General features: G+C 44.6%; 1 protein-coding gene across 3 annotated transcripts in view; it reads right to left on the bottom strand.

Moving 5' to 3' along the window:
• The window catches only part of KIF1A (kinesin family member 1A), a 3950406-nt gene that overhangs the window by 2350179 nt on the left and 1581442 nt on the right, over positions 1–18785 (bottom strand). For all 3 annotated transcript variants that reach the window (XM_069213666.1, XM_069213667.1, XM_069213668.1), the window contains exons 29-30: positions 7889–8024; positions 7324–7492 (exon numbers count right to left, since the gene is read on the bottom strand). In XM_069213666.1, coding sequence (XP_069069767.1) covers positions 7324–7492; positions 7889–8024 — 305 coding nt within the window. The remainder of the gene's footprint in view (positions 1–7323; positions 7493–7888; positions 8025–18785) is intronic.

The following is an 18785-nucleotide window of genomic DNA, read 5'->3' as shown; positions in this document are numbered from 1 at the left end:
AGCTGATGGCTCAGTGGAAGGACTTGTTCTTGCAGACTGCCTACAGCAGAGCAGAAGGAGGACTGCAGGAACCTCCTGGGTCCATTTTCTGAGCTCTTTTCTCCGACACCTGTTCAGACCACTTGGTGTGAACACAGCATAGATACTAGAGACAGTTTACTTGTCAAAAGAAAGATTTATAGGCAGCCGGACCATGTCAGAGACTGCAATAAATCTGAAGTTCAGAAGATGTTGGACTTGAGAGTGATTGAGCACTCAGATAGCCCCCACGCTAGCCCAGTGGTGCTAGTGCCAATGCCTCATTCCCAAAATGGGAAAAAGGAGATGAGTTTTTGTGTTGATTCTAGAGGGCTAAACAAAGTCACCAAGGCTGATGCTCACCCTATACCCAGTACCCAGGGTAGATGAGCTGATAGATACATTGGCACACTGGTCCCCCCTTATAAATCCCTAGTATATGGTACCCAAGTACCCAGGGCATTGGGGTTCCAGGGGATCCCTATGGGCTACAGCATTTCTTTTGTGACCCAGAGGTAGCCCATGCAAAGGCTTCTACAGGACTGACATTGCAGCCTGTGTGGAATAGTGCATGCACTATTTCACAGCTATTTTCACCGCACCAGGTCACTTATAAATCACCTATATATCAGGTATTCCAACCCTGAAAGCTGGGTGCAAAGTACCTGTGTGTGAGGGCACCTCTGCACTAGGAGAGGTACCCCCATATCGTCCAGGCCCATTTCCCCATACTTCATGAGTGCGGCAACACAATTTTAAGGGAGCACTGGACATAGGTCAATACCTATGTTCAGCTTCACAATGGTAACTCCGAATATAGCCATGTTACATGTTTAACGACTGGGAATTGTAGCCCAATACTGATCCCAGTATTGGCTGCACAATCCCATGCATTCTGGGGGCTCCAGAGTAGACGCCTAGCACTGCCACACCAGACTTATGAGGTTTTGCACGCAGCCCTAGCTGCAGACACCTCACAGGCAGGCTCCTGCCCTCCTGGGGCTTGAGCAGCTCAATCCTAGGAAGGCAATTAAAGCATTTCCTTTGGAAGAGGGGTGTTACACCCTCCCCCTTTGGAAATAGGTGTTACAGGCATGGGAGGGGTATCCTCCCAGAGCCACTGGAAATGCTTTGATGGGCACAGATGGTGGCCTCCTTGCATAATCCAGTCCACACCGGTTCAGGGACCCCCAGTCCCTGCACTGGCATGAACCAGGACAAAGGAAAGGGGAATGACCACTCCCCTGTCCATCACTACCCCAGGGGTGGTCCCCAGAGCTCGTCCAGAGTGTCCCTGGGTTTTGCCATCTTTGATTCCAAGGTGGTGAGGCACTCTGGGAGCATCTGAGTGGTCAGTGCCAGCAGGTGACATCAGAGACCCCTCCTGATAGGTGCTTACCTGGTTAGGTGACCAATCCCCCTTTCCAGGCTATTTGGGGTCTCTACCCGGGGTGTTTCTTCAGATTGCAAGACTCCAGCAGGAATCCTCTGCATCCCTTCCTTCGTCTTCTACCTACGGAACAACAGCTGACCACCCCAGGAACTCTACAAAACTGCAACAAAGAAGCTAAGATGACTTCTGCAACATTGTATTTTCTGCTCCTGCCAGCAACTGCAACCGTTTCCAGGTTGTGCATCCTCTGAGGACTGCCTGCCCTCAGCCTGCACCAGAAGAACTGAAGGAATCTCCCGTGGAGTGACTGAGTCAATTCCCTGCTTCAGCAGGTACCTCTCTGCAGCTATGAATGGTGGCTTGGGTCCCCTCTCCAGATGACAGGCATGAATCCAGCAACACGTGTGGTAGACTAAAGTGACTCTGACAGTCCCAATGTCCAGCTGTCCAACTTTGGTGGAGGTAAGGGCTTGGCTTCCTAAGCAAGACAGTACCCCCCCCATGCACTGTGTGACTTGCAGTTGCCAAGACTTGTGTACGACCTTCCAAGAAGTTATACATGCACAGCACAGCTTAGGCTCCCAGCACTCCATCCTGCGATGCACAGATTCATGAGTGGTTCTTCAGCGACGTGGGAATCCTTTGTGTCATGCTGCATGGGCCTCCATTTGCAAATTCTTTGTACCCATGCTTTGTGACTCCTGTGTGTGCTGCCTGGTCTTCTGAGAGCTGTCTGAGTTGTTGAGAGCCCCCTCTGTCTGTCCCTCCGGGGTAGAGGCCACCAGGTCCCTCCTGGTCCCAGCCAGCACCATTTTCCTCTAACCTTGAGCTTTGCATGTGCCAAGGCTTGTTGGTGGAATCCAGCGGGGCAAACCAGACTGCATTCATCCATCCGGCATGGGACATCTTCTACACCAACCAGGGACCCCCATCTTCCTTCTTTGGTGCAATACTGGCTTGTCTTCTCACCAGTGGTTCTTCTTTTGCACCTTCATCCAGTTAGCAGGGGCTTCTGTTCTCCCTGGAATCTTCAGTGCTTTTTGGATTTTTTCCCCTTCTTCCACAGGTCTTCAGGTCCAGGAATCCATAGTTGGTGTCTTGCAGTCTCTTCTGGGTTTTACATAGTTCTTTTTTTCTGTGTGTGAGATTTGGGAAACTTACTGTGATTTACTCCTATTTTCCTGGTCTCTGGGGTGAGTTGTTGTACTTACCTTTGGGCTTTTCTAGTACTCCCAGCTCCCCTTTACACACTACACTTGCCGCTCTACCCACATAACTGTAATTGGAATACAAAACCATTGCTCTGCAGAAAGGCCAAGGATTTGATGTGCATGCATTCTCATCTGAACACCTATCTGACCTACTGACAGGCACTGAGGAAAACTCACTGCCTTCAGACACTGGATGTTCAGACATTAATCAGTGTTTTTGCATTTAATATAAGGACATGAATACAGGGACCAGACACACCTAAAGGCCTGGCTGCAAGCTCTTAAGGAGCGGAGCGTGGGGGGTACAAAAAGATCACAGGATTCAAGAAAATTGGGATCCAATTCCTACAGCGCTTGCTACATCTAGGGCCTTGGACTGCTTTGGCCACACTAAGGCTGGAATTGGGCATGAACACCTTTGCAGCCTTTTAACATTCAAACCATGTCTGCACTGGATCCGAATTTGGACAAACACCGTGGTGGCTATCTACTTAAAATTCCTGCATGAAATCTGGCAAAGCAGAAACTCATGTAAGCTCAACTACATTGCAAGTGCTTTAGCTCCTATATGGTGTGCAAATTCTGGACCAACCCCGAGATGGACACTGCCTCACGTGCACAGTTAATTAGGGCAAACACTTGTTCAACAAGAAAGCAAAGAAAGGGGGGAAATTACTCAATTTCAGGAAATCAAATAGTCTGCACTGTTTGAAAGGTACATGGACAAGATCTTCCCAGAGATAAAAAAAAGGTCATTGTGCATAAGGTTCAGACTAGGTACACTGACAGTAGATTTACTGGCCCGACAAATCTTTGAGTTCAACCTTCTGTATTTATATGCTAGAAGGCAACTACATTTTTTACACTTCATGCTACTTTGCACCAACTCCTTACAGGCAAGAAGGCTCCACCTCTACCCCTTGCAACAAGTACAATGACCAGATGTTCTCATGCCTCTGAACTGACTCTGAAGCATTTTTCATTCTGGTGGCAAAATATATCTATGATGTCTGGAAAGCAACCCAGCCCTGTTCCACAGACACCTTAAGTCAAATTGGGATCTTTGTTAGTTGGGGTATGAAGGGGATTACCAAAGCTGATACTGGAACATTATCTCCTGACAGCACACCAGTGCAAATGTTTAATAGAGAGGAAGTGAGATGCCTCTGCATCTTAAACCACATTATGCATATTGAGGAAGAGGCAACCTGAGGTAACGCTTTTAGCACATAATGACAAGAGACTATCCCACGCAGGAGTAAAGACAAGCACTGGAGGATGCAGTACTGATTTGCCCCTACTACTTCTCTTCTGATCATAAGGATTTTTTTACACATTGCAAGGATACGTTCCTATGAACTATGAAAATGAACAGCATCTTCTGCCTAGACAATTTCAACAAATGGTAGACATCTTCGCAGATCTGACCGCACTCTCAGATATAATGCACATTTGCATAGGCTCCATTCTCAGGAGAAACGCCTCACTGAACTGCAAATCTCGATTGTGCATGTTGAATCATGAATTGCACACCTAAACAAGAGGAAAACAAATTTCGCTTGCTTCTTATGTGTCTACCCTGTAAATTCCAGGAGTCTTCCTACTCACCTGTTTAACATTCCAGGACAGTAGGTATCAGACTTAAATGCAGCGGTGGCTCTTCCGCTCTGGCGGAGGAGCATAACCCCCCCCCCCCAACGTGAGCAGCAGCAGCTGTAAACCTTCTACAATGAAAGGATAAAAAAAACTATGTTTATTATCTTTTCATTGTTAAAGAGCTGGGGCCATGTGGGATGAGGGGAGTGCACTGTGTACTCCCCTCAGTGTGCATGTGTGTTTGGCCAGCCATCTCATGTCAGTCAAACACACATGCACATTGTGATCTCTCCAACCCGGCACTGTGTTGCCGGGCTGGAGACAGCAGGCACAGGCTACCAGTCTGCCTGGGAGCACCCCAGCTGGGCGCTCTCCGCCAATCCTAATGCTGCTCTGAGCAGCTTCAGGATTGGTCGCAGCGCAGGCTGGGAGCCTGTGCCTGCTGTTGAGAAGGAGAAGCAGCGGTGCGGCGCGCAGGTACGTTTTAATTTTTTTATTTTATTTCTTAATTTTATGTTTTAGTCCCCCGCCCCTTCAAAGCGCAGTGAGCCACGACCGCTTAAATGATGTAAAAATCACATTATGGACAAGGCAAGAGGAACGTACGGATTGAACTTTTAACCGTGTTAATTCACTGTAGGTATTATTGCTTTTCATAAAACAAATTGTACATATGGATGGAGTTTATTGAAATTTTCTTTTTAGTAACTTATGATCCGTGTTTTATATTGTATGGTTTATATTTGTAAAGCTGAACCAAAGTTGAAACTCATGCTATCAGAACAATATGAGGCCGAAATTGCATTTGCGAGACAAACACAAGAGTAGGGTGGAAAGCCAATGGTGAGGTACTTACCACCTAAAGTAAATACCTCCTATTCTGAGTTTTTAAAAGGGAAATGTGGCACAACATGCAGAATCAGGGTTTAACACATCAAATTCTCCATGTTTTGCCTTTTTCCAGGACCCTTCCTCCCCAATAAAGTTGGTAAATCCGATCCTTGTACCTGCACATTCCCTAAGCAAACACGTGTTTGCACAGAAATCAGAATTTGGCCTTAAACTCATATGAGGGCCGAAGTGCATTAGAAACAATAGGCATGACCAACACCTAAAAACAAATCAATAAAACTGAACACCAGCAACAGCCATTAGAGCAACACACTTGTTTCTCATTCTCTTCTGCGCCGCCCAAATAGGTGTGTTCTGTGTACAGAGTACTAAGCACAGTCTGGATCTGTCAACTCAGACTGAAGTAGACCGTGCTCCATTTGTATGAACTTTTGTTTCTTAAAAAAAAAATTGACAATGAGTATTATTACAGGTTTATAGGTCATGTTGTATAAAATTGCTGCTGCTCAGCAACCTTAAAAACCCTAGGATGACTTGTTAAAATTCAAAGGCGGTAGAGCTGCCTCAGAAGTAGTATCTTACTACTTAAATCGGTATGATTGGCAAGTATGGTTTTGAGCTAGTTCGACTGACAGGACAGATCTAAGCTTAGATATTTTGCACAAGGGCGTAACTATCATTGGTGTAGCAGGTGCATTGGTATCAGGGCCCAGGGCCCAGAGCCCTGACGGGCCCACTGAGTCCTCCTAACTCTGTATTTTACTAGCCCAGCAACTGTTTACGCGGCCTTTTTCCCCGCTTGCATCAGGGCCCATGACATCCTTGCTATGTTACTGATTACGCAATCCTTTTCTCAGCATATTAGCAGATGCCAATATACTTTTTATAGTTTTGGTTGTTTTGTACCTCAGATTAGACAGCCCAGTAACACATCTGAGGCAGAGTGAGATATCTGTAGGTAAACTGCTCAGACAGATCTAAGAAGATGCGAAATCGGCTTACATATAGGAGGAGTATCACAAACACTGAAGTACACTGAGACAATGAATCAACTTATAATATATTGAAATATTAATGTATAAAATACAATACAAATATTTATACAAGAATTTGTTCCCAAGTTATTTTACCAAATATTTTAACTGGTAAAAGCAGAGATCAGAATCTATTTCAGAGTTGGGTCATTAAATTTATTTTTGACTGTATGATATTTCATTATTATATAAGTATGAATCAGTGATTGTTTGTTTGAAATTGTATTCATTGTTTAATTCTTGAATAATATGTTAGATGATAGTGATTTTACTGGTAAATGTATACACCGGCCAACAAAGTTTTTTTCAACAGATGTTCATAAACTTGAACTTGTTATGTTTAATTTCATGGAATTATTTGTCAGGGGCGGCTCCTCTGCAATGGCAGAGGAGCATCACCCCACTGGCTGAGCCACCAGATGAAAAATGAAACAGTAGTTGCACTATTGTTTCATTTTTCATCTGATGATTCAGCCAGCAGTACAGGGAGGGGCAGGGCCCCGGGAGGTCGCGGGGGAGGAGAAAGTGCATCTAAATGCACATGTGTGTTTGGACTGCTCTCTCAGGCTGGCCAAAACCACATGCACACTTCGGTTTCTCCAGCCCGGCTGTGTTTGACAGCCAGGCTGGAGAAACTGCACAGACCCCACAGCTGTGTCTGAGCGGCAGTCACTGCCGCTCAGACCAATCCTGATGCTGTGTTGGTGGATGCTGGGACACCACAAGAGGAGCGAGGCAGCTGGAGGCAGCGGGAGACAGGCGGCACAATGAAAACAATGTTTTTTTTTTTGTTTTTTTTTAAATGTTTCCCCCATCATCATTCCCCCTTGACATTTGCAGCGGCCGCTGCTGCTCTTTGTACCAGCACAGATTTCATGTTGCAATTTTCATTTTCAACAGATCCCTGTAAACCATACTGGACATTTTTGGGTAGACAATGCAAAGAAATATCGCTCAAATGTACCTTGTATTTACAGACACATAAGATGCAGGAGTATTTGGACTTCCCCTGACTGCACCTGTCATCACGCGGCCTATATTCGTGAATCACAGACTGCCCAGCTGGAAGCTTGTCTTTGCCCACTGACCTTTCAGAGGCATTAGCTACTATGGGAATGTCTCCGAATTCCTCCACTGAGCAGTTCACATGTGCCTTTGACTAACCAAAAACAATTACTTTGAAGGCTTTGTGCTACAAACAAGATTGGAAACAACTCACTTGAACTGGCAAAAGATGTCAGCGTACTCAGCAGATATACTGGATGCCTGTAGCACAGTCACACGGAAGGTAAAGATGCTACCCAACTGTAGATGCTGCAGTACTGTTTCTGATTCTCCATCCAGGGAGGTTTTTTCGGCAAGGTCCAGCAGGAGCTCCTGAGGGGTTGCTATATTTGTACAAGCAAGATTTGGAGTCAGCATATAATTTAAGGCTTGTCGTATGACTAAAACCACACAGTTTCAGGAATGCTGTACCACACCCTTCACCCCATGCCTTATAGTACTTTACTACATGTTTAGTTTTACTAATATTAATTTAATGATTGTGGAGAGACTACACACTTGTGGCAGAGACTCCGCAACTAAAAAGATAGGCCTGACCTATCTTTTTATGTGCGGAGATCTCCCTTCCCTCTGTGGAGACTCCTTAGTCGTAAAATCACTATGAGTAAAATTAAACTTGCAGTTTGTGAATACCAAAAAAAAGTAAACTTACACAAAAGTGTAAGATTACCTTTGTGAAGTAGGACCTTTGTCTTTTGGGTTCTGCTATTTGACCTCACCTGCACAGGTGTTGTTATTCACTTCATCAGCCGAAACGCTCAATTCAGTGCTCTGTCCCTCTCCCTCCACAATGCGCAGTTCTTCCTGTGAGGTTCCTAATTTCGACATTCCAGTAGAGCAGGATTCAGATTGGAACTGCAAGAAAAAGAGAGTAAAATTAGAGCAATGCAAATGCTTTTCACAACTCTTCAGGGGTGCATGTACCATCACACTGCTCCGTTTCATACAGTAATTCATTCACGTTCTGTGCTTTATGTCTCCCAGCCACGAACTCCGGAGACCTGGTGAAATTCTGAGGGATTCTCACTGCTGTACACAGCACAACCAATTTATCCTGCCTTCTCCCAGCCATACCTGATCATATCTGTCCTCTGTACTCTCATTTTGTTCCCAGTAACAGAATCAGACATTCACTGTGCCCTCCTCAATATGCAATGCTTCACATATAGGGATTGAGTTACAAAGGCACTTATGAGTCTGGGAGATAATACTACAGACGTTTTACATACTCATACATGCCTTTATAAAATGACCAGAAATGTCCTGTTAGCAAAAGTGCAAAACGGTCACAGAGCTTTCTATTTGTACTTGTTCATAAATATTCCCTAAATATTCCCATTTTGGATGATTGGGGCTAATTCACAAAAGCATGTAAAAATACTTAAAGCACATCCATTTGTTGTAATCACACACTACCTTAGCCCTGACAGTCTCTGCACGTTTACTCTACTCAAATTCACATACTTTTTTTCCACTTTGGCCTTATCCCACACAAGATTTCACACATTTCTCTCTCCACTCAAGATCTCATGCAAACTTTGCTCTTACCTTACTTAGCTTTTAATGTGTTCTTTGTAATATGTATCCACCTCACTTAATCCCTAATACATAGTATTCATTATCATTCTACCCAAGCTCTAAAACACCCTCAGCACCCTCATCCAACTCAACCTCTTAAATATTTTCTGTTCTTTGCCTCCACCGTGACACATTCTCTATACTCGGCCATAACATTACTCAAGCCTTCACATATGTTATGCATTCTCATGCTACTGATAATGCCCTGGCACTATTTTAAGCTTTGCACAACATTTACATTAATCTTCATTTCACGCACAACTACATAAGGTGTAATTTTTACGTTAAACGTAACCACAGTTAATGTAGGCATCAGTTTAAGTGATTCACACTAAAATGAAATGTACTTTTGGCTGCTGTGTACTTTTTATCTTTCTCTCCTTTCAGTGGCCAAGCTGTAACTGCAAACTTTTAATTAAATGTATTTTCTTGTTCGAGGTTTGTGTGTGAATGTTTATCTGTGTGTGTCCTATGAAAAGCTAAATAATGAACCTCCACACCTGCACTAAGAACACGTTGACTGCAGTGTATCATTCTACTATGAGTTATCAACAACACATACAAAGTACTTTATTCCGCAAAATGCCACAAAAGCATACATAACATACATATATTAAACCATAATATAAATATCAACAGTACAAAATTACATCCATAAAGTAAGTAAATTCACAATCAGCCAGTTACTCGGCCATCCTCCAGAGGCCGTACAGCTGATATTACATAACGGAGAGGCTTAAAATTCTAGGGTTCAAAGGCAACTCAGGTGGTTGGCAACTAACTCGCCTTTTGCCTAATTCATCGCATGTATAGTAAAAAAAATGTGATACGGCAAAGGCTGAGATTTGTTTAATGTCTGATTTTAAGATAAGCAACGCCACGGCATATATCCTAAGCTCTAGGTTCTGGCAAACCAGGACCAAACATTTCCTTCTGCCCCTTTGGTAAGTTGGGCAAAAGAAAAGGGCATGCCCTTCGGGTTCCTCCTTAGACCCACAGGTGGGGCAAGCTTGACTTACTGACTCAGGCATTGTAACCCATTTAACAGTAAAGGAGGCAAGCGATGAAGTGCTAAACCAAACCTGTAAGTACCTGACTTGTGGAGGTTCGATCTCATCAAGATACTGCTCGAATATTAAATCTTTAAACAGTAAAAATAAGTCAGTAAAAATACCCTGGACAACATACACCTTCTATTGACACATTAAAGTCTGCCTATATCTCTCCTTCAGAAATTATTTATTAATTGCGTCAGCACTCAGAGGATCATCCCACAAATTGCCACACCCCATCCTCACCAGAGTGGCTTTGACATACTGTATCCAAGGGAGATTGGATAAGCCAACAATACCCAAGACTTCCTTCAGCCCTTCATGGTACGACATGAGCTCTAGTGTAGACCAAATACGTTTTCAATAGAGCATTGGCCTAATTGCCATCACCTCGAAATTGGCCTGAGGCCCAAGTCCAACCTGAGGGGCAACAGTGGGGTACTTATCAGTAGTCCCGCCAATTGACGCATAAAGCGGGTCTCCACAACAAGTAGCTTACCCGGATTCCTGTGGCCCCATAACACCACTCCATATAAAGCTGATCCTAGTCCCTGCTGTTTATAAATTTGCATCACTGGGGCTTAGGGATGATAAAATGACCTGTGTAATGTTCTGGCCAAAACCCCAGTGTTTTGCAACAATTTTAGCCTGCACTCATGAATATGGCACCGCCAGTCTAGCTGCTCACATATTGTCAACCGAAGGTACTCAAAATCTGCACATGTTCTAGAGGAACCCCTAAGTAGCTTAAGATTGGATCGAGTGGAGGGACAGGGTTTAAAACCATGTACTTTGTCTTTGCTACATTTATTTCTAAACCTTTCAGGCTACAAAAATTCTCAAAACAATGTAGAGTGTTCTGCAGCCCTATTGGCGACTTAGATAGTAATAAAGTGTCATCTGCAAACATTTGGGCCAGAGCCTTAATGTTGGCAAGACAAGGGGCATCTCCATCACATCCGGCCACAAGGGAGATAAAATCATTGACATAAAGCATAAAGAGGGCTGGGGCTAGGACACACCCCTGCCTGTCTCCTCCGCCGATAGGAAAAGGTTCAGTCAGCTCACCCTTTTGGCCACAGAGAACTTGAGCGTAATTATTGTTATGAAGCTTTATGAAAATGGTCAGAAGTTTGTTTGGGACCCCCATATCATCTAGGACTTACCAAAAAGTTGGCCTTGGGACCAAATCAAAAGCTGACCACAGGTTGACAAACGCGACAGAGATTACCTCCACACAAAACCACTGTTTTCCAGAAGATAAGCTGTAGTCTAAAGACTTGTTCCACCATGCTGGTACATTTCCAAAAACCTGCCTGCAAGGGGGATGGTATTTCTTTTGCATCCATCCAGGCAAGCAACTGTTCTATAAGGATTTTACTAAACACTTTCTGCGCACAGTCACTCAAGCTTAACGAACAATGGCTACATGGGTATAGGGGAGACCCTTTCATACAGATAGGAATTATCTCAGCCCATGCCCATGTCAGTGGAATGGGTGCCCCTTGCAGAATCAAATTAAACTACATTAGAAGGTGGGGCTCCAAACAACAGGTTCTCCCAAAAACAGGTCCCCCACGATTTTGTCAAACCCTGGCTCTTTGTTTGGGACTATCTTGGCAATTGTTGACCTTACTTCCATCATTGAGATCGGGACTATCACTCCTGTAACCCTTTGTCTTCTTCCCAATGAGTGGTTCCTAACCTTCCCCACAGGTGTACAGTGCATTTGGCACCATTCACAGCATATAAATTAGAAAACTGGGCAACTCAATCTGCAGTGGGAACATTTACCTCAATGGGGCAAAAACCTTCCATACTTCCAGTAGAAACCAGGTTTCAAAAAGCATTCTAAAATAAGTTAGAAAACAGTGCAATTAGTGACAATCACAATAGTTAGAAATGGGCCTGGGGGAGCACAAATCATATACTATGAAAGTGGAATGCGAAAGTCTGTCTAGGCAAGTGTAGTGTGTAGAGGGGAGCTGGGAGTACTAGAAAAGCCCAACGGTAAGTACCACAACCCACCCCGCGACCAGGAAAACAGGAGTAAATCACAGTAAGTTTCCAAGATCACACACAGAGAACAAAAAGAAGAACTATGCAAACCCCAGAAGAGACTGCAAGACACCAACAGTGGATTCCTGGACAAGAAGACCTGCGTAAAAAGGGGACCAAGTCCAAGAAGCACAAAAGAATCCAGAAAGAGCAGGAGCCCCTGCTAACCCGGATGAAGGTGAAAAAGGAGAACCACCGGTGGAGAAGAAAAGTCAGTACTGCACCCAAAAAGACGAAGTCAGATTCCTGGAGGGTGCAAGTGATGCCCACACCAGATGGAGGATTGTAGTTGGGTTTGCGTCCTCGGAGTCCGCCAAAAAGCTTTGGCACATGCAAAACTCGCGGTTAGTGAAAAATACCGCTGCCGGGGGCCAGGAATGACCTGGTGGACTCTGCCTATGAGGAGGAGTCAGGGGGGCCCCTCAGTGGCATAGAGAGTCCAGGGAACACCAGGCAGCGCACACAGGAGTCCCACAGGATGGGGACAAGAAAGTTGCAGAAGAGGCCCATGCAGCACTTCGACAAAGGCTCCCATGCCGGCAGAGAACTACTCAGGAAGCTGTGCATGGGGGCTGGTGCTTCAAGATGCACAAAGATCTTGGAGGAAGGATGTCAACAAGCCTTGGCAGCTGCGAAAGACGCAGTGCATGGGGGTTCTGTTGTGCGTAGGGAGGCACGGTCTTACCTCCACCAAAGTTGGACAGTTGGAAGAGAGGACCATCGAGACCACTTCAGTCTACCACCTGTGATGCAGGATCCATGCAGCTCAGCAGGAGAGGGGATCCACACAGCTGGTCATCGTTGCAGTTGGTGCCTGCAGAAGCATGGGAGTGACTCCTTCGCCCCAAGAGAGATTCCTATTCCCTTCTGAGGCAGGCTGAAGATGGGCTGTCATCAGAGGATGCACGACCAGGGAAATGTTGCAGTTGCTTGAAGGAGCCACAGATACAATGTTGCAGGAGGTGTCTTGCATCTTTGTAGCAGCTTGTAGGTTCCTGAAGAGTCCAGATGCAGTTTCTTCAGTCAGAAGTCGAAGTGGAGGATGCAGAGGTTTCCTGCTGGAGTCCTGCAATGTGAATCTGAGGAACCACCCAAAGGAGAGACCCTAAATAGCCCTGAAAGGGGGATTGGTCACCTAACCAGGCGGCTTGGGACCTTCCTTTGTAGTGCTGCAACAACTGCATTTTGCATCTACTTTGGCCCCATGTCCTGGGACTCCCGTGGGAGCTGCAAGGTCTTTGGAGGGCTCTCTGAAGTGCTGAGAAACCCCACTCTGTCTCCTCAGTCCCAGTTGGGACCCCCAGGTCCCTCCTGAGCCCAGGCAGCGCCACTTTGACGCAAACCGTGAACTTGCTTGAACCAAGGCTTGTTGAAGGAATCCAGCATCTAAAACTGCCTGCATCCAATGACTCGACGTGGGACATCTTTTGCATCACGCAGGAACCTGCAGCTATCTTCTTTGGTGTAATTCTGCACTTTTCTTCCAACATTCCAACTTTTGCACCTTCTTCCAGGTTGGCAGGGGCACCTGTTCTTCCTAGACTGTTTTGTGACTTTCGGACTGGATCTTCTCTCTCCACAGGTCTTTAGGTCCAGGAATCCATTGTTGGTTTCTTGCAGTCTTGCTTAGTCCTTGCAAAATCCCTTTATCACGACTTGTAGTGTGTCCCGAGGAAACTTGCTGTACTTTACTCCTGTTTTCCTGGGCTCTGTGGTGGGGTATTTTACTGTCCTTTGGTGTTTTCTTACACTCCCCGTGCTCTTTTAGACACTGCACTTGCCTAGGGTGGAATTTGTTCTTCCCATTCCACTATTTTAGTATATGGTTTGTGTTGTCTCGAGGCCTGTTGCAATCTATTATGTTTTTCACTGTTTGCACTATTTTCTGACTGCGTACTTACCTGAGTTTGGTTACTAGTGTATATATTGTGTATAATACTTACCTCCAGAAGGAGTATTGTCTCTAAGATATTTTTGGCCTGGTGTCACTGAAATAAACTACCTTTATTTTTAGTAACACTGAGTATTGTCTTTTATTATGTATACTCACAGGCGTCAGTCAGAGCGGGACAGGGTTTAGCGCCAAGAACGTCACCCTATACTTCAGGAAGGGTCGCAGGGATGGGGCCCCTGGTCCTAATGGTCTTCCGCAAGCCGCCTTCAAGGCTGACCCTGAATATTGGTCAACAACACTGTCAATCCTGTACACTGAAGTTGAATGTAACACAATCATTCCAGAAAGTTGGAGAGGATCTATCATTAACCCAATATACAAGGGGGGTTGTAGAGCAAACCCACCCAGTTACCGATTGATAGCGATAATTGACAGCGAGGCCAAAGACTTTGCCACCTTAGTCCTGGCCGACCGGCTCAATTGGTCAAACTCAAATAACCTGATTCTTTTGAATCAAACTGGTTTTAAGAAGGGACAGGTACAGTGACTAACATTCTTACACTAGGAGACATTGCCAACCGAGCAAAATGCCCTGCAAGAGCGTACTCTCAGATGCATAGAAATGCTATACGATAAAACTTGGGTTCAGGTCAAGGTAGCCAATGGCTCAAACATTTCTATGAGGATACCGACAAAAATAGGACTAAAACAGGGCTATGTTTTGGCCCAGCACCTCTTCAACCTTTTCACAGCAGATCTCTCCTTGAAGCTGGATGCAACCAACTCGCACTCTCCAAGGATGGGAAGTTTGACCCTATCACACGTTTCATACACCAACGATATTGTTCTGCTAAGCCACACGAAAATAGGACTGCAGCGGTTGGTCACTACTTTAGGTGACTACGCAAAGACAAACAAATTAGAAGCTAACACCTTAAAGACCAAAACCATGTCCATGGGATGCCCTTTGAATCTAGCTAACAATATAAAGTTGAATGGCATTTCCCTTGAAACAACTCGCTGCTATAAATACCTTGGCATCATTATCGATAACAAGGCCAATCTTGCACCACAGAAGTGCTACATTGCACAGAAGTGCAAAGCTTTAATGTTAGCTTTCTGTACCCTAACAAAAAGATTAAAAGGCCCATCGTATAAACCGTTACTGTCTGTTATGTCGGCCAAGTTCCTCCAAGCCACTACATATGGAAGCAAAGCTTTATATGGGAAAGACGCCCTGCTACTGGACCAACAACAAATAAACATTTATAAGCAGGTCTTTAAACTTCCTGGCTCCGCTTCTCCAGCACAGGTTAGGCTAGAATTTGGCCTAATACAACAGCAGTTGGGCAGGAAAGCGCATACAATAAAGTCCTGGTACAAAATAAGAAAAAATATGACCAGCCCCCTAGTCATGGCTTTATGGTATTCATTGAGCAATAATCCAAAATCAGTATATAAAAGGTATCTGTATAACTCTCTGCAAGAGACAGAAATGATCCACCTGTGGGACTCCAACATCTCATATCAACTGTTGTGTCGAGCGCTAAAAAAGGAAATGAGATTGCAGTCCTTTCTAGCTGATAAATCTAAATTTGCACAACGCTCGCACGCCTGGCTTCTTATGCACACTTATACCACCTTGGCGCCATCACAATATCTGATTTCAACTTTTGCACTACATATCAAGCGGCGTTTGCTGGCACTTGGTCGAGGCGCTCTACCGTCCAGAGCGGACCAACCTTCTTGGAAGAATGGAGGTTATGTAAAGGTTCCAAGGAAGACATGGTCCATCTGATTTGTATTTGCCCGGCCTTAAAGGAAGCACGACGACAACTGTTAAAACCAGTCTTCGAGAGGAATGGGACTCGTTCCTGTTGGCCAGCAGTGATGTCAATGTTTGACCCTCAAGACCCACAGTCAATCTGCAGATTCATCAAATTTTTGACTGTCCACACCACAGGCGTAAACTTACTATTTAGGACACACCTTAGCTGACAGTTGGCTCATTTTTAAGTGTTCATTTATTTTATTAGTTGCGTATTGAAGTTTTGACAACGTTATAGCACGTGGAAGGACATATTTTAAGAGGACTTACTTACAAAAGGAAAAGAGAAGCCCGTAGGCACAACAGCAGGTTCTTAGGCTGTACACATTGAGTTAGCATGTAACATCAACTGCGCCACAGGCATCAAGTGTCTGCAAAGTTAGTTTAATCGTCACTCCGCCCCTTGACTGTTTTTATAATTGTAAGCTAAAAAAAAAAAAAAAAAAAAAAAAAACTTGCCACATCGCACTTTAGTTCTATATTTATTTCAAATATTTTATAGCATTTTCTCCTTTTGTTTGTCCTTCTTTTATAGAATTTTATATATTGTATACAATGCATTGATTGTTATGGTTTTCATTAACTAAACAATAAAGATTAATTACTTCTGTATAAGAACTTTGTAACTATAGTGGTATTGCTGGAGCTTAGCACGTTTCCTAGTTCAGCTTAAGGTGCTCTGCTACAGCTACCTCTAGACAGCCTAAGCTGCTAGAACACTGCCTACATTTCACTAATAAGGGATAACTGGACCTGGTATAAGGTGTAAGTACCTTAGGTACCCACCATAAACCAGGCAAGCCTCCTACAGTCTAGTTGGCTTGATTGATCTTTAGCAACAAGGAGCCTCCCCCAACCAAGGTGGGTATGACTATTACAAACACTTGTGGTGCGCCTCCGGACATAATCAGATTTATAAAAGTAGCCCAGTGGTAGCAGATCAAATGATAATTCTCCTTTCCAGCCCCCCTAAGTGACTAAGGGCCACATGTACGAACGTTTGAGATTGCGAATCACAATTAGGAAATCGCAATTCCAAATGTACAAAACTCCATTGAGTTTCTTTTGCGATTCCAGGTGGGTCGCAAATAGATCTACCTCATCAATATTAATGAGGTAGGTCATAATTTGCGACCCACTGGGAATCGCAAAAATTACAGGGATGGTGGCCTGCAGGAGTCAGCAGATCACCATGTCTGCACTTGCTTTTCCCTAAAGAAAAATGGGCTGAGTTTAAAAAGCAAAAGCACTTTCATTTTTTAAGAGTAGGCAGTGGTTCGTGGGACCACTGTGTGCTGTTAATAAATATTTTCGCTACATTCACGAAGGGGAATGGATCCTTTAGAGATCCCTTCCCGTTTGTTAATAGGTTAACACCAATTTGAATTTGGTGTTAACTATGAATATTTTGCAACTGCGTTCAAGGTCATAAAACAATAAAACATACCACTGCGATTTGCAAATAGGAAGGGACGCCCTTGGCACACAAGCTGCGGCTCACAAACCTATTTAGATTACCGAATTGAAAAATACCATTTGTACATACTAAAATGCTTCTTTTCTGTGTGCAAATGGCCCAAATCTGCGAATCGGGCCATTTGCACACAGAAAAAGCCTTGTACATCTTGCCCTAAATAATAGACTTTGCACAACCTGAGGGGTTCTGAAATTAACCACTATGCAATTTCCCTGACGGTCCACTGGCTCTGGTCCCAACCAGCCCACCCTGCAAGTAAGTAATATATTGTTAGCCATAGACAGAAGGAAGTTCCTATGTCAGGCCAGCCAGTTCAAACATTTGTTGGTAAGCTCAACCTGGTCTTCCCTCTGGTTCTTTTATTTTTGAATATATTTTTATGAACAGTTCGCTGTTTTACATTTCACAGGTACATTAATGGGAACATCTAACTCTCGTCATGCACAATATTTAAAAGGATACATCACTTTACATTAGTTCATTTATATCTTGTACATCTAGACCTTTATCTGAGTTCTGTTATCTGTTAGCACTAGGATTCTAGTGTTGCTTTCCTTGAAGGTCTTATTCCTTGTCGTTCTATGTTACCCATTCGTTTTATATGCTCTTACAACAGCTTTAAATTAAAATGAAACTATGTACACACTTGGTGACTTTTTGTGGGTGATTTTGGTGTTGGGTAGCGGGGGTCATTCCCTGAGGGCGCTATACTTGGGGGGATAGCTATCCAACCATATGTATTTCCCTACTGCTTTTTGCGAGAGAGTGTGACCAATTCCGCACTGCCCCCTGCGGCTTATTGTGAGCTGTCGGTGTTCCCGTATAGCTGTTTCATTGATGTTTTTCTCTCCCCCTCAGGTGGTATTGTTGGGTGTATCCCTTGTCTCATTTCTATACTCACTCAGGGCTCTCTTTCTGTTGGTGCTGTATTGGGAGTTAATGGTCCTTTCCCTATACTATCCCAGCTCATCATTAGTTCTTCCCACCCTGGGGCTATGGGGGTCTGTCGGATTCCCTTTGCTTCTTCGGTCTTCAGGACCTGTAATTCCGCCCTGGCCCACTTCGCGACGTCGCTTTTCCATTCAGCGAGGGAGGGGCGGCTAGGAGCCTTCCAACCCCTCATGATCAATCTCTTGTAGAGGGCCAGTGCGAGATCCAGGAAGCAATTCCTAACTTTCCCTCGTGGAGTATCCATCTTTAGGCCCAGCAGACATATATCAGGGGTAAACGGCAGTTCCGCGTCATATAGCCCTGACATGAACTCTATCATTGCCCTCCAGCCAATCTGTAACAATGTGCATTTCCACATCATGTGGTCAAAGTCTGCCTCGCCCTCACCACATCTGGGGCACGTCCTGGGGGTCCCCCCATATATACGGAACAGTCGGTGAGGGGTAAGATACGTTCTATGCATGTAGTTATATTGGATGTATTGTAAACGGGTATTACGCGAGATCCTCCGGGGATAAGCCAGAGCTCTGTTCCAATCTGTCTCGGACAATACATGTCAGATCGTTTTCTCCCACCTCTCCCTCAGCGAGTGCATGGGATCCAATGCAGCTTCTAACTCGGCTCGGTATTTTTTCGTAATCAAGTGGGATTCTTCCCCTGATGTCTATAGGAGGTGTAACACTCCGTGGACCCTGGGCTCCCCGTTAATCGTATCCCAATGGTCTTTCAGAGTATGCACTAACCTCCTGTACATCAAAAATTGACCCTGAGGGACCCC

Source organism: Pleurodeles waltl, chromosome 11 (assembly GCF_031143425.1).
Source record: "Pleurodeles waltl isolate 20211129_DDA chromosome 11, aPleWal1.hap1.20221129, whole genome shotgun sequence".
Lineage (NCBI taxonomy): Eukaryota > Metazoa > Chordata > Amphibia > Caudata > Salamandridae > Pleurodeles > Pleurodeles waltl.
This window is presented reverse-complemented; position numbering and strand designations above follow the sequence as displayed.